Here is a 20040-nt window from a genome sequence, read left to right as displayed (position 1 = left end):
TGAAAACTTATATAACATTGTTAAAGTAATTTAAGGTTTTTAAGATTTCTAGTTGATGCACTTATTTGTCTTTTGGCCTCTTAGATTTGAAAATGCTCCTTACCTAAAGAAAGACTCAAAAACAGGCTAAAATGCGTACCATTTTAAAAATTTATTGTGGAGCAAGGCTAATAGTATAATGTTTGAACTATTGGCAAATTTAAAATGACATCAAAAGCATACTAAAATTAATTACAATATGACTTCTTAATTGTAACATTTTCCTCTATTTAATAGAAGAGCGGGTGAGAGATCATTCGTGGTTCGTGATGATGAGAAACCCACTTGAAGTGAAAATGTATTATCAAGAAGGCTGGTATGAGTATTAAAACTTTAATTAAAATAAAGTAAGGAACAACTTTTTCAACCTTACGAATGAGAGGAAACCTCTTCTGGGAAGCACGTGTGTGATTATGGGTGTTCTATTATAGCAAAGCCACATTGGGCTATCTGCTGAGTCCACCGAGAGGAATCAAGCCCCTAAATTTAGTGTTGTAAATCCGTACACTTGCCGTTATACTCTTCTAGGAAGTAAAATAAATGAATTATCTAGAGGGAATTATAGTTCCTAGTAAGCTTCTCTCAAATTCTTTATCCAAATTCATAAATCTAAATAATGTCTGAACACTGAAATTTTCAAAATTTCACTGCCATCCAAAATCAAAAGTTTATGACAATCTAACATTTATTTCTGTGTTTTAACATTTATTGTGAGACTATCTATAATTCTCTGGCCTCTCAGCAGTTGAGATATGGAGGTCCATATCGCTAAAATTTTGAGATGTACTACTGTGTCGGATATATCTTAGATAGCTCAACGAATAACTGTTTATTAAACAGAACATTTTTTTTAATTTCGTGCAAAGCTACACGAGGGCTATCTGCGCTATCCGTCCATAATTTATCAGTGTAAGACTAGAGGGAAGATAGCTTGTCATCACCACCCACCGCCAACTCTTGGGCTACTTTTTAACAACAAATAGTGGGATTGCTTGTAACATTATAACGCTGAAAGAGCGAGCATGTTTGGTGTGATGGGGATTCGAAACCGCGACCCTCGGATTACGAGTCGAACGCCTTAACCCACCTGGCCATGCAGGGCCAAACAGAACAAACTTTATCTACAGTTTTTCTTACTTTTCAGAAAGAAAACATCCGGATTTGATGACAAAAGTTTTGATGAGTTTTTTGGTTTGAGTTATTTGTTTTAGTGCAAATCTACATGGTGGACTGTCTATTCTCAGCGAGGAATCGAGCCCTGGATTTTAGCATTATCAGCTTGTTACTTATTGTTGGCTTCTAGGGTGACAATGTAAAATGATGATTCAATTATACTGAAGGCGAATATTTACTTATTTGTTTTTGGTGATAAACCTGAGATATAATATCAACTTGAGTTGTAAACGTACAAAAGTAAAAGAGTGAATAAAGCAATATGCTTTCTTTTTTCCCAGACATTATTCACTTTCTGGAGGACCATAATATGTTAATATTGAGAGTATTTCGACGTCATTAAAAAAAAGATAAAACAATTGACGCATCACCCTGTTTTCGTTTTGGAATAATTACAGGATTTTACGAACTCAGAAAGTTCTGCGTTATGCGCATGTGTGATGTACCAACGCTGAAAAGAAACCGGCCATTGTTAATATTTTAGGCTAACGTAAATTGTTTTGACGATAGTAAATATTATTTTAACTTATGCAAATAATGAGCGATATGGCAGGAGACATTAAAGGTAATTAGAAGAAAATAATATATGTATATTTTCTGCATAGTTTTAAGTTTAAATTGTATGGTTTACTAACTATAATAAGTCAACTATGTGTTAGTATTTGTAATATTACTATTAGTAAGAGGATTATTAATAATATTTACTATTAGTATTACTATTTATGTATTACATTATTAAAGTATTATTATTATTACTAATTCGAGCGATATATACTTCTGCTTAGCACTGAGTAACAACTACTATAATGTAACAAAGATATAATTATGTTTAGCGTTTAATGTCAACTTCAAGTTTTGTCATTGTAAACAAATACACAGCTAAAGAATTCAGTACTATTAGTGGTATTATTATAGTAATACTTGTTCATAAATTTAACAAACCAGTTTCACCAACAGATAAAGTTAATTCGTCATAATTTAGTGAGTGAAATGTTATAAAAAGTGAATGTTGTTTCTAAACTTGATTGTGCTTAGTTATTTAGAGTTGTGATAAATAAAAAAAAAAGGTTTAGCCAATTGGAACTGATTTATACAGCACTTTAATTTCTTTCCGTTTTTTATTTTTATTTTAAATATCAGAGGTTTCCAGACTTTTATATATTAACCAATTATATGTGCTTGTAACTCTTGTTAGTGTTTTTTCACCAAGTAGAGAAGTAGGCATTGGATGTTACAACATATTTTCAAATTTTAGTTTTAAATAGTTGCAATATATCTTTATTAATGGTATTATTAATTTTGGCCTAATAGGTATTCTTTCAGAAACAGTCTTTTTTTTTTTTTTGCACCAACTGAAAGTTTGTTTTAAAGTTTTAAACCATGAAGGCATGGAAAATTGCTTTTCAAGAAATTGGAATGATATTCATAAATAACCAGACTCAGTAGTGCACTTTATGTTTTTATTACAATGGTAAGCATTAGTGGAAAAGATTGCAAAATTTGTAGAAATATTTGATTTTTTAAAATTTTTATTTTATCCCATTGAAGTGATAATGCAGTGATCTTTGATGAAAAGAATGAAATTTAGCATTTTGAATTTGATTTAAATATTTTAGTAAACTTTTAAAAGTTTTGTATAACATTATATTAATTTAAAAAATGTTTTCTATTTCCAGGAGTAGAATTGTATCATGTGTGTCTGTCACTTTTTATGCTTTAGTTTTATAGCTAGAAGTTGGATGTTAATACTAAAAAAATGAGTGCAGTTATTAAGCTACTCTATTTGGAAATGTTCAGTCTTGTTTTAGCACAAGAATAAGAGTTTCACAATTAAATTTTTAAATTAAATTATCTATCTAACACTTTAACAGTATCAGTTATTTTACCAAGTTGTTATGAAAACATTTAACAGGATGTTAACATTTTGTATTTGCATGCGACCATGGTGAAATTATATGCATACTGGATTGTTAAATAAGATTCTTCTGTAACCCACTGAACTTTCTCTGGTAAAAGATCAGGGCACCTCTAGTGTATCCCCAATTTGAATACCTCCATTCTCCATGTCATTGAGTGAGCATAGGAGACCTTTGCCATTACCAGTTCCTAGCCACTGGGGTAGTAATCATGAAGAGTTCTCATTGGTTGTGCAATCCTTCTGGATAGAGTCTGAATGGGCACCATAATTGGTGGAAAATAAAGCATGGATGCCCATTTCAGGGTACTGCAAGGCAACCCATATTACCTGATATGCCAATTTCTTAGTGGTTTGGCCAACCAGATAGGGCAGTGTTTTTTCTTTATGTAATATTCCTGTATGTAAGGTAGGCAACTTGTATAATTTGAACATTGCCCTAGTTACACAACATATAATGTCCTACTGACCCATTGTATGCAAATGCTCAGTTGGTTGTGTTGATTTTTTTCTGCCCATTTCTGTGACACATTTTCTCATTTTGCTTGCTCATTTCACACCTCTAAATTGGATGGAGATGGATGTGGTTTCCTGTGTTTCCTCTTTTCTAAGCTCCAACTGTAAGGTGTCATGCTCCATGAGCTTTCACTTTCAGTTGCTTTCTCCAAAAGGATCTCATTTAGGTTTTCACAATTGCACTGGCACTTCCACTGCATCAGTGTGTGATTCTAGTTAGTGTGCTTGTATCTTCCTGCAAACCTCTCCACTGCCATTGCACATCACTCCATGCCTTATCTAAAATTGAAATTAGTTTTGAGTAAAAGGACGTGTGGGTCTATTGTGGTTGAATGATGTGTCAACCTTCTATTGTTTGAGGACTTTTGTTGTATTATAATGATGATATCATGCATTAGTGCAGTTCACATTATAGCAGTCCTTATGTAGTAGATAGCTAAAGCGTAGTGGAATGTGCAAAATCTCAAAAGCAGATACACAAAAAATAGTTACTCCATGCAAGGAGGTAAATATCTATCAGAAAAATGTTTTTAAGTAAGGAAAATGTTAGCACTTGTATATAAAAAAAAGGCATCTTTAAATATTTTAAGTATATTCATCTTAGTTTAAAAAAGTCTTATTTAAAGATTTTACTTTAATTCAGAGAATATGTTTTTCTACCAAGTATTATACATTTAACAACTGAAGTGTTTACTTTTAGTTAATGAAACAAACATTGAAGTTGTGGGGCATGTTTCAAAATCAAAATTATTTTTGAAAAAACTTAAGAAATTGTGTAAAAGCATTTTTTGGTCATCTGATTGAAAGGAAAATTTTAATATTTGCATTAGTAATGATTGTAACATTTAAAGACAGAAGATAGACAATTGTTTATGCCAGTTTGCATTGTATGATGCTCCTCATTAAATGTAAATGGAGTCTTGTTTAAATTGAAATCATTTTATATGTCCATTGATTACCTTTTTTGCCTTACACATTTAATAATTTATAGATCAAGAAGTGAACGTACTGGATGAAATTTTGGAGAATGCAGATGATGACGATTTGACAGCCGAGTTGAATAACGAAGAGAAAAACTCGGGTATGGGTAATGAAAGGGTTATCCATTGAAATTGATTATAAATTTGATTTAATGGTACTTGTTTGTTTTAACCAATGGATTTCTTTTAAACTTCACTTGTATAGATAAATGTGTTTCACTTTTTACTTCAATGGTTTAATTCTACAGCTACCTGAAAAAAAATTGTTCAAATGTATTTAGAAACTTGCATCATAATTTGTAGAAAGCACATACAATGGACAAGTGATTTTGTTGAACTTAAAGAAAAAGTTTTATGCTTGAGAAAATTATTCAAAGATAATAAAACATACCCCTAACACAGTAAACTTCAGATAATAAAATAAATAAAATAGGCTCTTATAGAATACACAGGTTTATACAAATCTCTGGATTTTATTGTAAATTAATTTGTACAAGTTATGTTTTTTATGGGTTGAAGTACATTATTTTCCTTTTGAAATTGTTGTAAATAGTGAATCCTCAATTGTAGTAAGGATTTAGGTATAGTATAAAACACATTGAAATTTAGTGGAAATGCATTCTGGACAAAAGTGCCATTCTAGGTGATGTTTTAGTAAACTAACCAATAAAATAAAGGCTAGTTTTAGGATTTGTCTTTTTTTGAAAGAGTTAAAGAGCAGGGCCTTTTAAAATGTTAAAATGTTTTAGTAATTCTTTAACATTGGACTAAGTTTTAGTGCTTCTTTTCATTTATCTCTAATAAAACAAGCACATAAATATTTGTGATTGATTGATTGTTTAGGAATCAAGAAACTAACTCCAACTAAGCCTTTAACATCTAGTAGAAAACTTCAGAGTAAAACTAGTAAAAGCATAACAAAACCTCCAGCTAAGTCAACTAGTGGAGCAGATTTACGTTCTAAGTCACAGAAGACAGCACAGTCTGCACCTAGAAAAGTTGCACCAAAGTCCACAGGTTCTCAAAGCACAACACAGACAAAAGTAACTGTGAAACAAGCTAACTCAAAACCTGTCACTAGACAAACAAGGTCAGCCTCAACACTTCAGCAGGGAGAAAAGGTACATATATTTTTCAGTCAACTTCTCATATCAAGCAAAATGAATCGCAAAACTTGTGATACTTTTATAGTTTCATTTGTCTGTACACTTAGCATACAATTTTGTAGTCTCAACTAGCTAAGCATGTTACAAATGAATCATAAAATGTGCTATAATATGATTCAGGAGATGAAGTAAAACATAACAATACTTCTGCTGCCTCATCTCCTTGTAATCTTAGCTAGTTACACATCATCAAAATGAAGTGACCATCTGCTTAATGAAAGTTGTCTGCTAGACTGAGTGACTATCTAAGTTACTAGGTGATGACTCTATACTATGGGTTGAAATGTTATAATCATTAAAATCAGAATTCACCTACTATAAAAGTTACTGTCATTGTACTTTTTGGACTGTATGAAGATTAGTTAGCTTCTAACATAATTGTTTTAAATGAAACAGTAATGTATTTATATGTATTTGAGTAATGTCAAGTCTGTTGAATACTGATGAGCCTTTCATGTGGGTTTCTGACCCTTAATATGTAATTTTTGTACTGAAAGATATTTTACATTTTATATAGTGTTTTAAAATGATATTTAAGTTTTTTTTACATAACATTTAGAATTTTGCTTAATGAGCTTCTCTCAGTTTGATCAACTTTAAGGTCCCCTGGGGGACAGCTGTAAGTCTTTTGATTTTTTTATGCTAAAATTAGGGGCTCAGTTTCTCCGGATGTGGCTTTGCTATAAGAACATACACTTGTCAACTGTAAGAATTGAAAGGTCACTTGATTCACATATTCAAAGTTATTTTTAATTGGAATTGTCTTTCTTTTAGTGGTCTGTTTGGTTAGTGAAAAGAAAAGGTTTGAAATATGAATTGAAATATTAGAAGTAGTAAATTTAGATTTTTGAAACCAGAATTCAGACTTGTTCGTATGATTATGTATGTGCAGTTAGCTTAAATTGTTTTGAACTTTTATTTTTTGTGGATGGCATATGGATGAGAAAGGATGTATTTAGTTTAGTACTTTGGTTGGATGTACTGTAGAAGATGACTGACCTTGATGGACAGTGTTTTTATTACATCTTGCTTTATCTTGTGACTTTGTGTGTAAGTAAACAATATCAGTTAGAATTGTACAGTACACACAAAAAACCTGTTTGTTAGGTATTAAAAAGAAGTCTTCCAGTGAGTAGGACAAGATATGGGAACCCTTCGGTCCACAAATTTGCTGATTGATAATTTGACTATCTTTGATAATGGAACATTTGGATTAATGTTAAATACCAGGATGCAGACATAGAAGATACTAAGTAACCTTCTGTACTGTAAGGTGATAAATGTCATTTATAAAATAAATATCTATTGTTGCATGTTATTTTGTTTATAATTTTGTTATTTTATATTATTGCTATTATTACTTTGCTTTATTTTTAACCATTGTAGGCTACATAAAGTTTGCATATCTAAGAATTTAAAAAGTCAGTATAACAGTGATTATGAAATGACATGATTCAAAAGCTCTAAGTCATAAGATAACTGAAAGGAAACTGGTGCATGTTTACTTTGCAGGTGGTTGTACAGTGGATTTCATAATTTCAAAATGTAATATGTTGCTTTGATAGTGTTTTGTCAGGTTATGAATTTATTGAGACCGATGTAGTATATACCTCTAAGTAACACAATTCTGAAAGCTATGTGAAACACACCTTAAATCATGAGGCACAGTCAAAATGGGAATATATATATATATATACACAAATAAAACTAAAGAACGAAAAGGGTGTGATATTTACAATTGTGCATTCTATAAATCTTCTAAAACTGCCGTAGCAAAAATAATGAAATGATAAAAATTCATTAATCATTAAGGATAGTAATCTTAGCATAGTAATGTTTTATTGTTTGCTTGAACATTATTCTGTAGGTATTTAATATTCTTACAATTACTTTAATGGAGGTAACAGGTACAAGATAGTGTGTCGGTATAACACTGAATATACTTGATTAGTTACTAATTGATTTATTCAGATAGGAGTACTGGGGTCTTTTTCTCATTTGCAATAACCTTTTTACAATGGATCAGTGTTCAGTGATCATGTCATTGTGTTTGTTGACTTGCATTCAAAATTGTATCAAACTACTATATTATGAAATTATGTGAACAAGTTTACATTATAATTCAAACTTTAGTATTATTTATGAGTTAATTTCTTAATTTAAAAGTAAATATTAAAAGAACACATTTACAGTTACGACAGAAAGTGTTCATACCCCTGAGTAGTTTTTTTCCTCGTAACTTAAAAAGTATCACAATTACGATAGTGAAAGTAAAGTATATTATACATATCATACTAACACACTTCTACATACATTTTTATGCAAATTGAACGAAACATAAATGGTTTATAAATAAATAACCAAACATAGGAGGGGAAGAAAGTGTTCATGCATCTATTTTAATGGTCAGTTGTGTAGCCTTTTAGGTGAGTTACTTGGTGCAATCTCTCCTCATAGTCCTACATGATCATTTCACAGTACTCGACTGGTATTTTCTTTCTTTTTTCTTTACATAAGGCCTCTAACTCTCGCAAGTTTTTCAGATGATGCTGATGAACCCTGGTCTTCAACTCATGCCAAACGTTTTCAATTGGTGACTGTGATGGCCACTTCAGAACACTTGTGTGGTTTTTCTGCAACCCCCCTCAGTGTGGATGCCTGTACATGGTGAGGGGACCTCCCAGGAAAGGTTCTGTCCTTTCAGTTTACCTCCTCTGGGATCTAAACATCCACCCACGTGTTTGCCGTGCTTGGAGACCCGTGAAGGGGAGGAGAGGATCCTGGTGGTTGAGGGGTCCAACCCTAACACACCACTTTGGCCTTGAATTCCTGTAGACGGGCTGCCTTTGGGGGGCTCCCCTTGGGTCAGTCGGCTAGTCCACTTGGGCTAGAGTCAACCAAGTACTAGTGTTGGAAGTTCTCAACGGGTGTTGTGGACATTGTTTCTGATGCTGGTGTTTGGGTATAGTGCTCACGTTACCATGGCGTTGCTGCAATGTCATTGCATGACATTGTAGTGCATCCCCTCGTAGGGCTCCATGGTTGTGGGGTCAGTGGGTACCGAAATTTTCCTTTTTCTTATGGATCCTCCTTCAAAAAATTTAAATAAAATAGTGAAAAAACAGTCAATAGGTAAACGACCATGTCTTGAAGACTCTGAACAGCAGTCTTCAACATCTGTAACACACATACCTCATTTTTTTATATTACATTCTCTTTCAGAAAAATCTTTGGGGCAAATGTCACCCTTTTTTATTCAGGAGGGACTAGAGGGTCTTGCTGGCTCTCCAAAGTCTGTAAACAAGCTTCGATCTGGAGACATATTGGTTGAAACATCCACATCCCAACACAGTGAACTCCTCTTGAATTCAAAGGCAATTGGGGATATACCTATTGAGGTTACCCCTCAATATTGTTGAGTTATTGTTGAGAGGGACTTGAAGAACATCCCCAAGTCAGAGATTCTCGCTGGTCTCTCCACGAGGAGTTTCTGCAGTGAGGTGCATCTCCACTTGCAAAGATGGAGTTACACTGCTGACAAATAACCTCGTTTTGACATTTACATCACCATGTGCACCTTCCACCATCAAGGAAGGTTATCTAATTTGCAGGGTACGGCCCTACATTCCAAACCCTCTTCGATGTTTCCAATGTCAGAGGTTCAGCCACTCAAAGATGTCCTGTCATGGTTCCCTGACATGTGCTTGTTGTGGTGGCAAGGACCACGATGCCTATGAATATCACACGAACCCACATTGTGTCAACTGCAATGGCTCCCACCCTTCCAACTTTCATTCTTGTCCAAAATGGTTGGAGGTGCAGTGTTTGAAAACGACCCATAATATTAGTTATCCTGAGGCTCAGAAATTGCTGTCCACCACTTCATCTCGGACATATGCTGTTGCACTTCGTTCCACAACTACAGTGGGAGTGCAGACAGATCTCTCTGTACCTCCAAGAGAATCATTTTCAAAACAAATAAAAAGCCTTTTGACCTCCATGGTTAAAAAGGTCGATGAATCAACTTCCACACCCATCTCTGTTCCTTCCATACATTCCAACAAACCTCAAGATCCACATCCTTCAGTTTCAGATGCAGGCATTTCTTCTGATACATCTTTTTCTCCCACCCCAAGATGCAAAACAATCAATTGTTCGCTTTCTCAGTTACTGGAATCCCCTTCCAATAACAAAGACCTGCCCAATCAACCCAGGACAGGATCCATGGAGGTCGATAGACCTCCTCCGAATAAGGACAGTAAGGAAAAAAGATGTGGTCGTAAACAGAAGGGTTCTCCAGCCACTTTGCCTATCCATCATTAAAAATGGCCACCTTGATATAATGGAACTGTCGAGGTTTACGTCTTATCTGGATGATATCAAAACACTGATTGCTTCCTACCATCCTGTATGTCTTTCCTTACAAGAAACATTTTTAAAACCTGCTGATACAGTCACCATTCGGCAGTTTTCTCTGTACAGAAATGACAGGCTGTGTGATGGACGAGTACATGGAGGGTTGGCACTCTTGGTTGATCAGCATGTTCCCACCCTGTCTTTGTCACTTAACACACCGTTGAAGGCTGTAGCCATCCGTGTTTCCTTGGGTCATACCATCACTGTTTGTTCACTCTACATGTCCCCTGGAGAGACATGATCAATCAGACGTTGATGCTCTCATTGAACAGTTGCCGTCTCCCTTTCTAATTCTGGAGGTCTTTAATGGACATCATCCCATCTGAGGAAGTGCTGTTATTGATAGAAGGGGTCACTCTGTTGAGCATATGCTCTCTGATCACAACCTTTCTCTTTTCAGTACTGGTTCTCTCACTTATTTTCATGCACCTAGTTAGTCCTTTACCACTATTGATCTCTCGGTTTGCTTCCTTTCATTATTCTCCCATTTTTCATGGAGGGTTGACAATCTTCTAGGCAGTGATCATTTTCCTATAATTTTGAGAGAGGCTGGCCGTGGTCGATGCCACCTTACCCGTGTGCCCCCGTGGAAGCTGGATCAGGCAGACTGCTTTACTTTCACTGCTCTCGCAGAACTTGATCCTGCCATTGTGAATCAGCCATCAATAGACGACTGTGTGGCAGTGGTAACTGATTGTATTATGCAAGCAGCTGCTCAGTGTATTCCTAAAACCTCGACACGTTTTCCACGATATCCTCGTCTATGGTGGAACCTGCTTGCCACCTGGCACGCAGGGCTCAAAAACGAGTCCAGGATACTTTCCGTAGATATCCTACACTTTTAAACTGCATCACTTTCCAATGGGCATGTGCACATGCTAGGTGGGTAAGACGTTAAAGCCAGAAGGAATCTTGGATTAACTTCACAACTAGCATATCTTCTACCACCATTTCCAAGGTTATATGGGACAGGATTCGGAAGGTCAGTGGGCACTACAATTCTGTCCCCTCTCCATCTCACTCTCTGATGGCCAAGAGGTAGCTGATGTCCAGAGCATCACCGATACTCTAGGTGAAAGCTTTTGCCCAGTATCTAGCACTTCTGCTTGTTTCTCCACTTTCTTGGCCATCAAGACTCTGGCAGAGCATTCACCTCTTTCATTTCGAACTGACTGTCTCTTTGATTATAATTGTCCCTTTACACTGGTGGAACTGAAAATGGCCCTTCATCGGTTTGGCAATACCTCTGTTGGACCTGAAGATGTACACTATGACATGTTATGCTATCTCTCTTTTGCTTCTCTTGATGTTCTTTTAATTGTCTTTAATCAGATCTGGCAGGAGAATGTTTTTCCTTATGCCTGGCACCAGGCTATTATCTTACCTTTCTCTAAGCCTGGGAAAGATCACAAGATTCCTTCAAACTACCATCCAATTGCTTTGACAAGCTGTCTCTGTAAGACTTTGGAGAGGATGGTTAATGCTCGTCTTGTTTGGTTCCTCAAATCAGACAACCACCTCTCGCCCACCCAGTGTGGGTTCCGACGACAGCACTCCACCATGGACCACCTAATTCGACTTGAAACATTAATCAGAGAAGCCTTTCTCAAACGCCAACATCTTGTTTCAATATTCTTTGACATTGAGAAGGCTTATGACACAACATGGAGGTATGGCATTTTGCAAGACCTCCATATATATGGGTTACGTGGCCATTCCCCCATGTTTATCAAAATTTTTTTAATAGACAGGAGATTCCAAGTTCATGTAGGTTAGACACTTTCCCGTTCTTTTGTACAGGAACTTGGGGTCCCTCAGGGCTGTGTTTTGAGTGTCACACTTTTCAGTATAAAGATAAATGCCTTCACTGAACAACTCTCTCTCACTGTTGTGAATGGGCTCTATATTGACGACTTTCACATCTCATGTCAGTCGTCGAACATGAGATATATTGAGCTGCAACTAAAAACTGCCCTCAATCATGTGCTGAAGTGGACTATGGCAAACGGCTTTAATTTTTCTCTCTCTAAAACCGTTTGCATGCACTTTTGCCGCCAACAGTGTATTCACCCTGACACTGAACTCCGTATCGGTGAACTTTCACTGCCAGTGGTCCATGAGACCAAGTTCTTGGGGCTTATCTTTGACAGTAAGCTGACCTTTATACCACACTTAAAGCAGCTACGGGTCAAATGCACAAGAGCGCTGAACATCCTCCATGTCCACTCTACCGTCAGTTGGGGAGCAGATTGATGTTCTATGTTAAAGATATATCGTGCTCTTATTCGATCAAAACTCGACTATGGTTCAATGGCCTATGGCTCTGCCAGACCCTCGGCTTTAAAGATGCTGGACGTCATTCATCATCAAGGCCTCGACTGTGCACTGAGGATATCTGCACCTCCCCAGTCAAAGCTTATATGAAGAATCTCATGAACCTTCTCTTCACCTTTGCTGTTTGCAACTGTCTTTACTATATTCTTTGAAACTTCGTTCCTTACCAAAGCATCCCACCTGGGGATGTGTTTTCCTACCTCAGTGGGCCATACATTTTTGAAACAGACAATCTGTTATTGCTCCTTTTGGCCTTCGTGTCTAGGCACAATTGGATGAATTAAATCTGTTCTTGGATAACATTGCAGAATCCACTGGTCAGCCCATCCCACCATGGCTTATTACAGCCCCCAAATGTGACCTTTTTTTCAGTCATCTGAAAAAGGCAGATACTCCCAATTGGAAGTACCATCTTTTGTTTACTGAACATCTTTTGAACAATCATTCCATTCCAATTTATAACAATGGTTCCAAATCAGGTAATTCTGTGGGCTCTGCCATGGTTTGTTGCGGTTTGGTGGTTGCGCACAGAATCCCTATACAGCTTCTGTGTTCACTGCTGAACTGTACGCCATATCTCTTGCCCTGGATCATATATTCTATACCTTTCTATACCAATTAATATGGATGGTTCAAAATCAGGTGACTCTGTGGGCTCTGCCATGGTTTGTTGCGGTTCGGACTAATGCTGCTGTTTGAACTATCCGTTTGAACTACCCGTTAGTCATCCTGGCGAGTTGTTATTACACTTTTGCTGCATGTCTTTTCACACTTTTCTTATTTTACCTTTTGATAATGGCAGTTATGACAACGTTACCTGAAACTTGGACTGCAAAGGCCAACTTCAGGTGACTGACGGTGGTTCTTGTACTCACATATTAGTCTTCCTGGCAGGTTATGATCATTACCATTTTGCTAGAGAAAGTTCTTTACAACTTCTCTTACTCTGCTTTCTCTCTTAACATTGTAGACTAGGTGTCAACATTGATTTTATACTTTTTCTGTTTTTCAATGATGTTTTGTTTTACCTTCATTCCCTTTTATGTATTTTACTACATTTAATTTATTTTTACCTTTTTACTGGACTTTTGGCACAGATAGTCTATCTGCTTTGTGCCATAAAACACTAAATCAATCAATCAATTGTCTACATTCTCTCTGGCAAACTTCAGTCTAGCCTTGATGTTTCTCTTAGAGAGCAAAGGTTTCCTCCTTGCACACATCCCATGCAAGTTAAACATGTGCAGTCTCCTTCCAATTGTAGAGGCATGCACTTTCACATCAACAGTAGCCAGAGCCTGCTGTAGGTCCCGTGATGACATTTTAGGGTGTTTGGAGATCTCTTTTAGCATTTTGTGGTCTGTTCTCGGGCTGAACTTGCTTGGATGACAAGACCTGGGCATGTTGGGAGTTGTTTTGAAAGCCCTCCACTTGTTGACTATTTTCTGGACAATGGAATGGCTGATTTCAAAATCTTTTGGGATCTTTTCAAATCCCTTACCAGACTCATAAGCTGTTACAATTTTTTTTCTGAAAGCCTCAGACAGCTCTTTTGCTCTCACCATGGTGCTCACTCTCACTTCAACAGTCAGGAGCACACCAAACTAAATGTCTGAGGTTTAAATAGGGCAAGTCTCATTTAGAATGCTGAGTAAAGATCTTCTAATCATGTGCACCTGGTTTGATACACCTGTGTGTGAGTTGAGCCATTAAGTGGGAATAAATGTGGGGGTGTTGTAACTTTTTCCTCAGTTAGAATATGCATTTTTGTAGAATTACATTTCCAGAAGATCTTGAAAAGTCTTTTCTTCAGTTTTAATTGTTTAGTTATATTCCTATAATCTCCTGTATTGTTGAAATTGAGATTAAATATCTGTATTTCCAAAAATGTTACAAAAATACACAGGCTTTCATAAGGTGTTCTTACTTTTTCACATAACTGTAAGTCTCCCAAATTTTGCGTTGATACACATGCTGTATCAAAAGTTATAATGAAAACACTTAGCTGTGCAGATGCATAGACAAACTTGTGTATATTATACCAAGCTCATTGCAAAAGCTTTAACTGTTTAATGACTGAGCATCTTTCAGATGTAGAGTGACACACCTTCTAATCTAATTTCTTAATTTGAAAAAATAACTAGTTACTTCAATACTCTTTTACAAAACCATTTTTAAAATTGATAACTTGTTATTTAGTGTAATTTACAAATAAAATGTAAAATATATCAAGACCGTGGTAGTTTATCATGAGGCTAAAACAATCAGCAGGACACAGTGAGTGTTATTAATAGTTTAACATTTTTGATACAGTACATTTCTTCTCTTATAAGTAGCTATTGTTCAGTGCTGCCATCTATATGCAAACTTGTTTTGCCTGCCAGAAGCCTAGAGCTTCCACATCCTCTGAGGTCAATGTGATTCAACTGCATCATGCAACAATCCTGTTGATGCATGTGACGTCCTCTGTTCAATCTACTACTTCTCCCTTGACAGTGCTGTCATCAAGATGTTTTTTGTTTATGCTCTTTTCCTGTTGTTTTTTTTTAATTTCATATGAAAGGTAGATTTTTTTCTACTTCAACAGATACTAACTATTAAATATTATTGTCAATATATAATTATTTAATATTAAAATATATTAACCTTTTTATTTCTCTAATTAATTATATTTCACACTTATAATTAATTTTGTTTTTGAGGATCTTCTTTCACTGTTGCTCATCTTCTCTCACAGACTGCTGAAATTGTTTGTAACGATGTCTATTTTGACAGTTTTTCTTTATTCTATATTGACCTTCCCTGTCTTCTACTGCAGAGTACTTACCTCAGTTCTTTTTATACATGTTTCGCAGTTGTTGTTTTTTCCCCTCCTTTTGCAGACATTATGGTTTATGCTGAGCCTATTTTTTTTATCATGTTCTGTGTCTGGCATCTTCCCATAATTTATCTGTCTTACGTATATGAGAGTTTCTTTATTAATTGTGTATTCCCAAAGCAGATTGAAATTTTGTGATCACTTCTTGAGTTCTTCGCTTTTTTCTGTATTGTCTTTTATCACACTGTTTTGGGCCTTTCTCTTCAAGACTAAGAATGTCTTGTATGAGAAGAGGTAGTGTGCCATACTGGAAGCTATAATTTTGCTATGCTGAAAATGTATATCTTCTTGGTATTTACCTCTCTCACACTTTCTAGCCATTCTATTCACTGAAAACCAGTATTTCCGATTTCTGCCAAAACTCAAGGTTATAGTTTGGTAGAATCAAATAAAGGTAGCCACATGCATAAGGAGGATGTGTCACAGTTTTAATGGTGGAGGGTTGTCACATGATGATTTACATGCTAGACACAGTTGATCTTAGGGTATGCAAGAGTTCAAGGCTTTTGTCATGCAAACAAATTTCACATATAAAGGGGTACCACTGAATGAGAGTAGCTATTTACGTGAGAAAGAGGTAAATACCTGTCAAAAATATATTTTCAAAATAGGAAAATTATAACTTTCCACCCTATATAGTTTGGACTGTGGTAACCAGAACTGTTTCATATATTCAGTGGATGTGTTCCATTTGACTGTTATTTCACAATTCATTGAGAAATACACAAGATGTAAAATCTGAAATTTTGACTGAATCTCTACCTGTTTTTTTTTTCCTTTTTGCCGAAAGTAAAGAAACTTTATTTGATTGAAAAACTTTTAACGTTCATGGATTTTTTTTTATCAAATTAATCTAAACATAAGCCATATGTGCAAAGTTATTTAATAAAACCATTCAATTTTGAACAAAAGTTTTACATCACTATGCAAAAAGTCAGATGAGCTATTGGTTTGAAATCTTTTATACAACTTCACCTATAAATAAAGGTGGATCATTTTATTGTTTTTGTCCTTCAAATAGATAGCTGATTTAGAGAAACAAAACTGTAGAATGAAAGCATGTGTAGATATACAAGTATTGGTTAGGCTAAGCAAACTAGATTAGAAGTTTTTAGCTAAAGTTTTCAAAATAATCATATTGGTGGATTGTTATTATTCATTGTCAATATATAAATACAAAATTTGCAAAATTTTCCTAATTAAAAAACATTTAGCATCATGTGATATTAGCTTAAGCAGGTACTGTAAATAATTTGGCTTAGAGAGGAAAACTTCCATATCTTTTAAAGACTAGTTCATTTTGTAAAGTATAAGTGTTCTAAGTAATATGATTGTGATTCTAAACTCATTTTGGATACTCTCAGGTGTCACTTTCTTATTTGCTATGGTTTGTTGGTGTGTATTGACAAAGTCGTATTAACATCTTTGATGTGAAAAAGAGGTGCAACCAATAGAGAATTGAACATGCCTCTTAAAGGAATGAAATTAAAATTAGCAGCCAAACTGGCAACTACACTTATAACATTGATAATAATTTTACAGTAAATATTCCTTCGTTGACCTAGCTAATTAATGAATGAATATTTCCAGACATACCATCTACTGACAATATAGATATTTCTCAATCTACAGGATTTTGACTCTTTGCCTATTTGAGCATTAAAAATGCATGCTCCAGTTTTTTATACTCCACTCAAATTCGTTAGGTAAATTTGAAATGGAAGAATTATCTACCAACTTTAATACACCCTGTACCTAGGTATTGTACATATAAGCACCTCATTCAGATAATGTAATAACTTTTTCTCAACAAAGCATTTGCATAGGTTCTGTCAACAGAAGTGTTGTAATTATTCACTATTTATATTGTAATTTTGAATGGAGTTGGCATTTTTATGGTTATCTTTTTTTGATATATATATATATATATATATATATGTGTGTGTGTGTGTGTGTGTGTATATATATATATATATATATATATATATATATATATAAATTACTTAACTACAAAAGAACTTAACAAATTCCCGAGTTAATGTTTTTACTACATAGATCAACGAGACCTCGTCTACTTCTGCTATCTGGTGTTTGTCATTAGCCAAGAGGGAGGGGGTCACTCACAGTTGAAGCCATCTGGGAGATGATCCGTTGTTAGATATATGTGCAGACCAAGGGTGTCTCTCCAGGGGGAGAGTGTTCTGAGGTATCTTTTGCAAATGACCCAGGAACAACTAGCAAGAAATTAGATTCTCTTTTTGTGGCTTCTTTTTTTTTACTAGGTCGGCATCAAGAGAGAATCATTTTGATCATTCACTTCCAGTCCCCTTTATTCTGTTGGTTACTTGGATTTGTAAGGTTTTTGGAGAGTCTCTTCTGATGCATTTGACTCTATACTTGTTAGTAGAAAGGAATGGCAAGTAACTAATTGGTTTTCCTCTTCATTCTGATATTGTTAATGCTGGGAGATTTGGCATTCAGTTACACAATAGAACAGCTCTGCTCTGCCCCTCACAGTTATTGGATCAGTATACTTTAGCTTATCATTGCTAGGAGGAGGTCTGTTTTGATTCTCAACAGATGGGGTCCCCCTTTTGGACCTTTGGCATTTAGATAGGAACTTGTGATCACTTCAAATAGATCACAATTTTATTGATTCTTATGACTGTCCTAAGGTATTTATCTTCAATCCAACTTTTGTCTGAAGCCTATTAATATTCTCTTCTGCAATGTAATGATGAGTTGGGAATTTTGCCAGTGTCTACCTCAGTCAGATTGTCTTCTTTTATTCTTTCTTTGCTTTGTTGGCTCATCTGTTGTTTATTGAATAGAGATGCTTTGTTAGAAGGTGTTTATTTACCGTCTTGTGCTCTCAGGGAGTTACAGGAAGCTTCTTTTTTTATGTCTCATTACTTGCTTGAGTTTCAGAGACATTAAAATCCTGAATTGATACAGCCCATTTTCATTTCTCTTAATCATCATTAACTTCTTGCCTTTCTCTAGCTAATTTGAGAGTTTTGGCTTATATTGTTTTTGACTCCTCTTTTGGTTTTCATAATAAGATCTGTCCATATTCTTGAGGATCTCTGGTTTGGGTGGACCAACAACATTGGTGCTGCTGACCTTCCTGTGGGTGAGGAATCAGTGGGAGAATGATTACATAACTTCCTGGACTTCTGAAGTTCTCTCTCCAGGGATCCATGTTTACTTCATATTCTGGCTTCAGAGCTGTTCATTCAAGTTACATCACATCCACTATTGTCTGCTCAACCTGTAGCATTTATAACTCCAACAGGTCCATGGAAAGTGGAGCTTTGTTCCGAGGCCATTAGAATGTTGTTAGTCAAGAGAGCAGTAGAGAGGGTCAGTCACACTCTTCCAAGATTTTATTACTGATTATTTGTTGCACCCAAGAAGACAGATTGGCATCTAATCATTTGTCTTTCTTGACTCAATCAATTTTTCAATCCCCTTTGGTTTACAATGGAATATTTTCTCATCCTAAGATACCACTTTGTGCCAGTGCTCTTGGTGACCAAGTTCAATATTACAGATGCTTATCTCTATATTTTATTAGCAGAAACTTCCCAGAGATTTCTAAGGTTTGTGAACATGGATCAGGTGCTACACTACAGGATTCTACCTTTTGGTCTTACATCAGCACCTTGTCTATTGGGGCCCCATTCCACCACCTCATCTTGAGATCCATTTGTACACAGATGCATTTCTTAAAGGATGGGGAGCTTATCTTCAAGGTCAGGAGTTCTAGGGTTCTTGGATGAAAGATGACACTACCCTCAATATCAGTATTATTGAACTCCTTGCAATGGTTTGAGGTCTGTCTGTCTTGAAAGGAAAAATTTTCATGAAACATTCCAACAAGTCCACAACGGTATCTCAGATTTCTTGTCAAGGAGGAGCCTATTGTTGTGAATTTTGTTTTGTACCTTGGATCTTCTATACTAGGCTTATTCCCATCGCATCAGTCTTTTAGCATGTCATGTTCTAAGAGTGATGAATTTAATTGCAAATCTTTTGTCTCAACCCAACAGAATTCTTTCAATGAAATAGATGCTACATCATGAAGTCTTTCAGTGGATTTACTCTCAGTTTGGGTCTCCAGTGATTATTGGAATTCTCAACTGTATTTGTTTTGGTTTCTGATACCCTATTCTCAAGCATTGGCAGTAGACACATTTAGTTGGGATGTGAAAGGTTTGCATCTGATATGCCTTTACCCAATTCAGCTATTCCTATGTGTTCTGACTAAGGTTTATTCTTCTCCCTGTCAAGTTCTCTTGTTTGTACTATATTTATCAATTCAAGCATGGTTTCTACTTATTCAGTAGCTCCAAGAATGTTCCCCTTTACCTCTTTCACATTGGCAGTCTCTGAGACAACCTTGATCAGATATTCTCTGCCCAAATGTTTGTAAACTCAATTTTAATGCTGGAAGTTATGTGTTCCTTTGCCCAACAGAAGAATGTAACTTCTAAAGTTTTTCTGCATTTAATTAAATCTTTCCATGGGTCAAACAATAACCATATATCAATGGAAATGGAATGCTACTAAAATTTTCATATTTTTTGCCCCAATAAACCTTTTCAATTACCAAATTAGGAT

At 35.5% G+C, this 20040-nt stretch overlaps 1 protein-coding gene across 6 annotated transcripts in view; it reads left to right on the top strand.

Annotated features, from left to right (window-relative positions):
- The first annotated feature begins 1622 nt into the window (after window positions 1–1622).
- Window positions 1623–20040, top strand: part of LOC143223302 (uncharacterized) — an 87259-nt gene continuing 68841 nt past the window's right edge. For all 6 annotated transcript variants that reach the window (XR_013012803.1, XR_013012804.1, XM_076451104.1 and 3 more), the window contains exons 1-3: window positions 1623–1777; window positions 4635–4724; window positions 5467–5744. Coding sequence is in view for 4 of the 6 variants with exons in the window: in XM_076451104.1 (XP_076307219.1) it covers window positions 1741–1777; window positions 4635–4724; window positions 5467–5744 (405 nt within the window). In the remaining 2 variants the exon portion in view is untranslated. The remainder of the gene's footprint in view (window positions 1778–4634; window positions 4725–5466; window positions 5745–20040) is intronic.

Source organism: Tachypleus tridentatus, chromosome 8 (assembly GCF_004210375.1).
Source record: "Tachypleus tridentatus isolate NWPU-2018 chromosome 8, ASM421037v1, whole genome shotgun sequence".
NCBI classification, from domain to species: domain Eukaryota; kingdom Metazoa; phylum Arthropoda; class Merostomata; order Xiphosura; family Limulidae; genus Tachypleus; species Tachypleus tridentatus.
This window is presented reverse-complemented; position numbering and strand designations above follow the sequence as displayed.